This window comes from Alosa sapidissima, chromosome 20 (genome assembly GCF_018492685.1).
Source record: "Alosa sapidissima isolate fAloSap1 chromosome 20, fAloSap1.pri, whole genome shotgun sequence".
Taxonomy (NCBI): domain Eukaryota; kingdom Metazoa; phylum Chordata; class Actinopteri; order Clupeiformes; family Clupeidae; genus Alosa; species Alosa sapidissima.
In genome coordinates, this window is record NC_055976.1 from 22,950,966 (window position 1) to 22,960,595 (window position 9,630).

The 9,630-nt window shown below is 44.1% G+C and overlaps 1 protein-coding gene across 1 annotated transcript; it reads left to right on the forward strand.

The window, feature by feature from the left end:
• The first annotated feature begins 2,653 nt into the window (after nucleotides 1-2,653).
• On the forward strand, nucleotides 2,654-3,948 carry drd1a (dopamine receptor D1a). The gene has a single exon (XM_042075038.1). The coding sequence runs from the start codon at nucleotides 2,694-2,696 to the stop codon at nucleotides 3,861-3,863; it is 1,170 nt and encodes a 389-aa protein (XP_041930972.1). The 5' UTR covers nucleotides 2,654-2,693; the 3' UTR covers nucleotides 3,864-3,948.
• The last annotated feature ends 5,682 nt before the right edge of the window (nucleotides 3,949-9,630 follow it).

The following is a 9,630-nucleotide window of genomic DNA, read 5'->3' on the forward strand; positions in this document are numbered from 1 at the left end:
TTTAAGACTAGTTCAGTGGCATGCTGAAGGATCATAGGGGGGGATGTGCATGGCCTTGGGGCTGCCATCAGAACACATTGCCTTTTATTTGCTGACCGTGATGTCCTCAGCTTTCTTGCTGACCTCTGTTATGTGGTCTCTTGCTGTGTGGACATAATATCGGTCATCCAGCCACCATTTTTTTCTGGTCCTATCCACCATCTATAGACCAAATTCAGCGTGGTAAATAAATGGTGCATCAGACAGCATTGGTGAGGGTTCGGACTGAAATCACAATCACAACAGGTCTGACTTTATATTATTTATTCTTAAATTATTTTTGCCATCAGGAGTTCTTGACACACTTCAATGTATTCTAGCATGTGCCCTTTATGTCTTGCAAATTACTCCAAATGACTAGGAGGTGACTAAGAACCCATAGTGATGATAATTATGTAACACCATGAGACCCCTCATGGCAATTTTATCACTTGCTGGGTATGTAAGCCTACAAGTCAAACATCTGCAGCAGTGGTTGGTATTTGCCTGCATGGCACAATCACACATTTTATGATTGCATAAATAAAAGTAAATGTTGCAGGCATAAAAAAACAGCCATGGTACACTTAAATGTGCACTACAACACAAGCCTAATTTAATTATTCTCCAGGTGAAAAATGATTATTCTAGCCTCTGTGTGCATACAAAGCCGTTCCCCATTTAGGCGGAAATGTTATTTGTTTTCCTTAACAAAATATGACAGAATCCATTGGGGAAATCAAACATTTATTTCCATCCCGACGAAAATTTTGCTTTGATGACTTTGAAGGAGACGTGAACATCATTCATAAGTTATATGTAAACAGACGGCACTCTCACACAGAGGATGAAGTGCGTTGTCGCTCCGCTGCCTCTTTCGATCCTGGCAGACTCATTTCCCTCCATAAGAACAGCGAAGCAAACTCCTGAATCATTAGGCCTTTTCAATTGTGCAATTATTTACATCACAGGTGCAGCACCGAGGCAAAACTGGACAAGCAAGCAAGGCCATGTCGCCATCGACGACGTGATAATTACATTAACACCTTTTCAGTTTTCTATTATTGTTCCATTTTTACATTATTACAAAATTGTATTACAATGCAATTACAGTTACAAATAAATGTAATTACATTTGGACAGTAACAACAAACGCAGTCCTCTGGATCAAAAAAGGTTATTTGGTTGGTTGCTTCTCTGTCCTGTAGCTTCCCACCAGGATAACGTCCACGTTTAAAAAGTGTGTCGAATCGAAACAAAGCTAATACATGCTCTCAATAAAATCAAGCGCACAGAAGTCCCTTAATAGGTTATCTGCGCGGAGGAAACTTGTTACCAGCTTTACGCACCATTGCTGAAGCCTCTAATATCCCCAATAGCCATTAGATGGCCCCACTCTCAAAAAAAGTCTAATGACTTGAAATAACATCAAAAGAATAAGCTATTCGATGCAATTCTGACCTTAAAAGATAAATGACATCTGACGATCAATTCAATTAAAATATACAACATTACTCACTCGTCTCGTCCACAATTTCAGCGTTCATTGAATACATTCAGTAGCTAGTGACCTAAACAACCGACCAACTTTGAAGATGAGGGAACGCTCGTGCATGCCTTGCTCTTCACCTACACGCTGCCGTTGAGAGCGAACATTCATGCACTCAAGACCATATGGGGAGGAGTTTACCTAAGACCACAACAATAAGTTAATGCTTGTGCAGGGGGGGCGACAGACATCAGTTCATGACTGTGCAAGTGATGCGCTCTTTGGGACTCATCTGAATCTAAGTGAAACGGTGTTGTACATCTCTAGAGCACGTTGGAAGGATCCGAAACATTTAATCCCTGCAACAGTTCGTTCAACTCCAAAAAACTGCACGCATCACGGGGGTCATTACGCACGTATTAGTCAATTTACTACAGCTCTCTTTCGCCGCTCTCAAAAGATTTTCACTCTGGGAGGCTAGAGGGCTTTCACTCAACCAGTATAGCCCTTTTGGCATTTCAACTGAGCGGACTTTAAACGTGTCTTCCCGATGTAGCCAAGACTAAATCCAAAGGAAAGTAATCATATCACGGAAAATGCGTTTCAACCGAGGACACTGTGGAAATCTTTATGGCGCTGTCCAAGAATGACATTACATCGTCCATTATATGGAGGCGTGAGTATCTTGAGATCTAACCTAAGAGAATGATGTTTAATGGACAATGATAAATGTAATACCAAGTACCATGATTTTGATCAATGCAATATTATGACACATACAACTTCGCAGGCTTGCACTCTAGATATTCTACACATAATTTTAATGTGGATATTTAATTTGTCTACTAATTGGACTGAGGCTGTGAGTGATATGTTTTATCATTGTTCTACTCTTGTTGAGTAAATTCAAGACTTTAAATGTATCTTCCGGTTAGCAGCTGATTAATGATACTGATTGATTTGTATAATTGCATTAACAATCCCATTTATTTTCCCTTTACCTGTTAAATACTGAACCACTTAGATACTGTATAAGAGACAATAATGATCCTGAGCACTTTTTTGACAAGATAGTCCCTGAGAAAAAACAAAAAAACAAAAACAGCTGTCCCTTCCTATTGTCATTTTTTCAGAGGAAATCTACTTTTCACAATGAGCTGATATCTTGCCTCACAACCATAAGAAGATGGATATGAATCTGACGACTGTGGTGGACAGTGGGTATCTGGAAGCTGACCCTTCCACGCGCGTCCTGACTGGATGCTTCCTGTCCCTGCTCATACTGTCCACACTGCTGGGCAACACTTTGGTGTGTGCCGCCGTCACCAAATTCCGCCACCTCCGCTCCAAGGTCACCAACTTCTTTGTCATCTCGCTGGCCGTGTCGGATCTGCTAGTGGCTGTGCTCGTGATGCCATGGAAGGCCGTGACGGAGATCACAGGCTTCTGGCCGTTCGGCGCCTTCTGCGACGTGTGGGTGGCCTTTGACATCATGTGCTCCACGGCGTCCATCTTGAATCTGTGCGTCATCAGCGTGGATCGCTACTGGGCCATCTCCAGCCCTTTCCGCTACGAGAGGAAGATGACCCCGCGTGTGGCCTTCATTATGATCAGTGCCGCCTGGACGCTGTCTGTCCTCATTTCCTTCATCCCCGTCCAGCTCAACTGGCACAAGGCGGCTCAGCATCCCCATCATCAACTGCAGAGGGACCAGTCCCCTGCAGGCTCCATGTCCGAGGCGGCGGCAGCGGCCAATGGCTCCCTCGGGAGGCCTCTGGCAGGGGTGAATTGTGACTCCAGCCTCAATCGGACGTACGCCATCTCCTCATCGCTGATCAGCTTCTACATCCCCGTGGCCATCATGATCGCCACGTACACGCAGATCTACCGCATCGCCCAGAAGCAGATCCGCCGCATCTCGGCGCTTGAGCGCGCCGCCGAGAGTGCCAAGAACCGCCACAACAGCATGGGCGGCAACTCCACGGCCGAGTCCGAGAGCTCCCTCAAGCTCTCGTTCAAGCGCGAGACCAAGGTCCTCAAGACCCTCTCCATCATCATGGGGGTGTTTGTGTGCTGCTGGTTGCCCTTCTTCGTCCTGAACTGCATGGTGCCCTTCTGCCAGCGCGAGGCAGGCAGTGGAGGAGGCGGCGGCAGAGGTGGACGGATGGACTTTCCCTGCATCAGCTCGACCACCTTCGACATCTTTGTGTGGTTCGGCTGGGCCAACTCCTCACTCAACCCCATCATCTACGCCTTCAACGCCGACTTCCGCAAGGCCTTCGCTATCCTCCTGGGCTGCCAGAGGCTCTGCCCTGGCAACGGAGGGGTGGAGACGGCCAGCCTGAACAAGACCTGAAGGGCCAGCTGCTATCCACGCCGCCTCCACCATCACCACAACAACAACAACAACAACAACAACAACAACCACCACAACAGATGGGTGGAGGCGGCCAGCCTGAACAAGACCTGAAGGGCCAGCTGCTATCCACGCCGCCTCCACCATCACCACCACCACCACCACCACCACCACCACCACAACAACAACAACAACAACAACAACAACAACAACAACAACAACAACAACAACAACAACAACGACCCGCCTGCCCCCTCTCCCCTTCTGCCAGTGCACCCTCACTCCATCCATTCTGCACACTCTGAGGGGACGGAGGACATTTCCAGTGAGCGTAACATGACCTAGTTTTCGGCCAAGCCATGCTCTGGCTAGCCACAGATTTCGGAATACTATTCCAAGAAGAGGAGGGAGAAACAAACAACTCCTGGCGGCTCTTGGTGACTTGGATCTTGTTGCTGATGGTACTTTGCAGAGGATAATCCCCCTGATTCGGAAACAAGTATCACATTGACGGGAGGCTATAAGGTCTGACAAGCACAGCAAGCAGAAGCCCTGGCATAATCAGAGCCACAGTTGTGTACAAACAAGTCAGACAGTCCATCCGTGACCTCGGCTAGAGTCCTTATTTTTGTTTGTTCATTTTTTATATAAATACTTCACAAGGGACCTTAATGTGGATGTTTGATTTCTGTAGAATGTTTTTTCACAGCAGGCACAACATAGCATACCGAGAGATATGAAAAGTCATCTGCAAAATGTAATCAGCTGTTTGTGTATGTGTGCATCCCTATTGGGTCGTAAAGCCTTGTCGTGAGCCATCATGAACATCATGTTAACATGCAAGTCATAGCTTTGCCATTTAACTTGCAGATCATGTCCATTTTCCTTGATTACGGTCATTTGTGCTGCACTGAAGGGAACAGAAATGAACAGAAGCAGCAACCAATTTCTCATTCCATGCATTTCTAAAATACCACAATTTCACCAATGAAGTGGGGATGGAGGTGGGCGGATTTAATTAAGATGACTCCAGATTAACCTTTCATTGGCTATTTTGTCCCAAGATGACCATGTTATCTGCCTTCTGCCTTGTACATGAGCTGCTTGTCGGTCATTATTAAATTCATGGGAGCCATTTTCTTTTTTTTCCAAAACAAGCAGCCAGGTGGTCTGTTATTCAACAGGCTGTCTTGCGATTGTTCCCCCATCTTCCCCCACCACCACCGAGAGCATCACCTTCTTTGCATTACTCTCTGTTGTCCGTGCCATCATCTTTTTCCATTACTTCAGGTGGAAAAAACCATCCAACACCATTAAACAGTTGGCCAGGCTACCATACAAAGCTATAATGGGGAGTTAGGGAGTGGAATAGTACCTTTGATATTTGTGTGTAGGAGGATCTATTGCTGCGATGGTGATCATTAGGATTTTGATGATCATGTTCAGATGTGTAATTGATTGTAATTGTAATGGAGTCTTTTTTCCCAACTCTTTTGCATCCTTGGTGAACAAGACATTGATGCGAAATATTCAAGGATGCTTCCGTTTAATAATTTAAATTGTACGATGTTGAAATGTGGGTTGTCAGAGTTGTGCTGTAGAAACACTAAATGTGGTGCAGATGTCCAAGTGCAATGTAGTTCTGTTTAGTGCTGCTACCTCCGGGGAGGATTTCTCACAGACAAATCAACCACCTCATCAGTAATCAAGGATCTTGTGTGCAATCGAGTCTTACTATCAAACCAACAGAAATATCTTCATTCAAATATCTTCATTGATGGACTTTGACTCTGTGGACGAATGTGTGTATAAGCTTCAGCTGAATAAATGTGTGTGTGAGTGTGCTTGTTTGTGTTTGTGTGTGTCTTCTTCCAGTGGTCTTTTCAGTCTCCCATGTTCCCAGCTTGACAGAAAAGATTAACGACGATACATTTGCCATCTGACAGTGACACAGATCTCCTCTCCACAGTGTTGGTCGAATCCACATTATTAGCCACGGATCACTGGACCATTTTCTTTAAACCTCACTGTGTGAAGAGAAAAAAAGATCAAATAAATGCCAGGAAAATGTGAAAAAAAAAGAAAAATGTGTGCTCTGCTAATACCTCCCCTAAAGGACCCCCATTTTTGTGTGTTTGTTTTGCCTAGCAACCTGACACTAAGTGGGTCTGATGCTGGGCAAGAGATAATAAGGAGAGGTAGAATTATGGAAGCTGTAGAATCAAACCAGCTATACCGGGGCGCACATCTACTGTAAGGCTCTGGGAATTTAGTGTCTTCGGTGAGGGACCGCTGGGGGCATCTCGGGTTGAGCAAGGAATCTGCCACAGAGGACTATGGGACAGAGGGTATGACAGGAGCTTCGCCACTGACCACAAAGCAACACCTTTTGTCTTTTTTCCCCTTTACCTCTATAATTGGCGCTGAAATTGCGACATAAAGAAAGAGATGGATGAAGTTTTTTTTTTTTTAAACTTCAGTTTTCAGAAGTCATGGAAGTCAAATCTATACTGTGTCAGGAAGAATCAATCACTGCTGGTTCCTGGAGAGCTTTTTTGTTTTGTTTTGTCAAGACGTTGAGGTTAATGACTTGATTAAAGCCCTGTGGAAATCATTTCCTCAAATTAGACATGCGTAACCAGTCACTGCAAAGACAGCTCGGAGCTAAACATCACACCACAGGCTCTCACGACTACTCTTTAGCACTAATAAACAAAGCGTTTTTATTGGACAGGTGTATGTCAGGCAAAATGTCTGCACAAAACAAAACACAGATTTGGGAGAAGACTATTCTTAGGTTTTATTTACCCAAATAGGGCGTTACTATATTTATGCACCATATTCTGGCCACATGTGGCCTAGAGTCCATTGCCGCCTGAACTCCATTTAAACCCAATCTGTGATGAAAGAGCAGCCAAGTGTTTCACTTAATTGTAATTCAGAATCATTAAATATGTATGATAAACAACTTTTATGGTACTAGCACTAATGCATTTTTAATGGCTCACATGAAATTGCCATGGCAGTTTAATTATTTAAATGACTGGGTAGCGTCTTCACCGAAGCGAACGTGCATCAGCCCCAACGCATATTGACTGATACATATGTAACACCATATGCTCATATTGATACTGCTGCTGTCTACTGTTCCAGCTAGCCTGAGATGTTTCCGATTACTACTGTAGGCTCCCCTCTACGAGACTGCCTATAGTACTGACGAGGGCCATTTCACATCGCGGCTTCTGGCTGCTCCCATATTTCCCATAGACATTCGACAACCGGAAGTTGGGTGGATCCGGATGTTTCGGAGGCGGGACTTATTCCGGAGAGGTCTACTGTTTGTGCCATATACGTACAATCCCAAAACAGAAAAAGTTGGGACATTGTGTAAAATGTGAATAAAAAGAGAATGTAATAATCTGTAAATCTCAAAATTGCCATCATCCTTTGTCGTCATCCTTGCCAAATAGGTGACGGATGCTAAACAAATAGGTCCATAACAGAAGATTTGATGTTTTCCTTGATGTAACACCAGCGCCATTTGCGTCACATCATTTGCCGTGTGTGCGGCGCTCCAAGCGGAAGGCATGGCTTGGAACGGAAAACGCTGGACGGATGCTCGCTGCCACAATGACATTCGCCGCTGCAAAAGAAGTGTGCTGGACACGCCTTGGAGGACTCGGCGAGAGAACGATGACAACTCAGACACACACCTGGGTTCCAGTCTCCATGGATGCGTCACCACATGCACTCGCTACCGAGAGGGAGACGATGGAAAAAAATATAAAAATTGCAAAAAGGACACAACAATTTTGAAAATGAAAAATCTGAATATTTTGTGGAAAATATATGTTAATTTTGAATTTGATACCAGCAACATGTTTCAAAAAAAGTTGGGACGGGGATAACAAAATGCTGGAGAAGTTGTGTAAGGACAAAGATAACAAAAGGAGGAATGTTTGACAACTAATTAGAGTAACTGGCAACATGATTGGGTATGAAAAAGAGCATCCCAGAGAGGCAGGGTCTCTAGAAGTAAAGATGTAGGGGTATTCATCACTCTGTGTAAACCTGTGTGCACAAATGATGAAACAATGCTATTTTAATGCTTCTTAATATGAAATTGTGAAGTATTTGGGGAGTTCATTATCTACAGGACATAATATTATTAAAACATTCAGCAGAGAAATCTTTGCAAACAAGAGCTAAAAAACACATTGGATGGCCATGGTCTTTTGGACCTCAGATGGCACTGCATCAACACCAGACCTGTTTCCAAACCATTGTATGAGCTCAGGAAAACCTCTGATAACCATTGTCTATGTGCACAGTTTGATACTCAATTAAAAACCTGCAGGCAAAATTGTAACAGCCAAAATTGGTCCTTTGGTTAGACAGTAATGGGACAACATTTCATTCTTAAAACTCTAGCAACTGGTCTCCTCAGTTCCTAAGCATGTACAACATTGTGTTAAATGAAGAGGTGAAGCAGCACAGTGGTAAAGATTCCTTGTCCCAACTTTTTTGAAACATGTTGCTGGTATCAAATTCAAAATGAACATATATTTTCCATGTAATAGTCCAAATTGTCATTTTCAACATTTAATGTGTTGTCTATGTCTGTTTTGCTGCTAATTATGAATTTACAAGACTTGTATATTATCACATTCTGTTTTTATTTGCATTTTACACAACTTTTTCTGTTTTGGGGTTTTATGTCCCTCCTTGTCTTTCTCTTCTTGTCTTCCTCTGTCACTGCCACTGCCAATGGGACACTGTACGTCCACAAGACGGACGAGGGCGAAAGGGCAACAACACCAACTCCCTGCTAAGAAGAATCGCAGTGGCCATCAGACAAACTTCCTCACTAATCCAGCCTAATCCGAGCCCCCACCCCCTTCTAATTCACGTCAGACCCAACTGCTCTTTGCTCCTCTTACAAACCCCAAGGAGGCCTCCAAAAGGATTTAAAACAAAAAATCCCCTTTGACGAAACATAAAAACTAAATTATTCACAAGCTGCTCAGAGATATGATAAAACAACAAAATGACATGCGTGCAACTGAGAGGATTGTCAGACACTCATGCACGGAGAGAGCAGAAGAGAGAACAGAGAAGGAAACTGGAGAGGGAAAATCGAGGCTGACAACTAAATAAGAACGATCTTGACATTCATCACAGTCAATGGATTGGGTCGCAACACACATTTTTTTGTGTAATCCTCGAAAATCATGGCATAGCTTCAGTGAAATCATACGCCTTGTCACCACATAAAAAAATTCTACGAAAGATAAAGAAGCAAGCCTCATGATATCCATCATCTACACAAAGCATAGTCATTTCAACAAAGACATTTTATTTGGCACATTTTGCACTATTTGCCATTTGGGATCTTTCCAAACCCATCCATGTTTACAGCATGGGGGTGAGTTGAGTGGCAAGAACAAGCGTGGGGAGACTTAAGTTGGATGCTGATGGATTGCCCCTTTCAGAAGCAGTAATCTTCCGCTCGTTGAAGGACGGCGCTTGCGGAGGCCGTGTCAGGCCGGAGTGGTAAGCATGCTAATGCTCTGCCCTTTGGGCTTGTCTCTGAAGTGGTGGCTGTCCAATCTGACCGATCTCATCACGTCAGCGTCTCTCACAGACAGATGCCCTCCATCAACAGAGGAAGGAAAAAATATATTTTTTTTAAAAAAGGAAAAGAGGTTTGCTTTTGTGTGTGTGTGTGTGTGGGGGGGGGGGGGGGGGGGGGGGGGGAGTGAGAGAT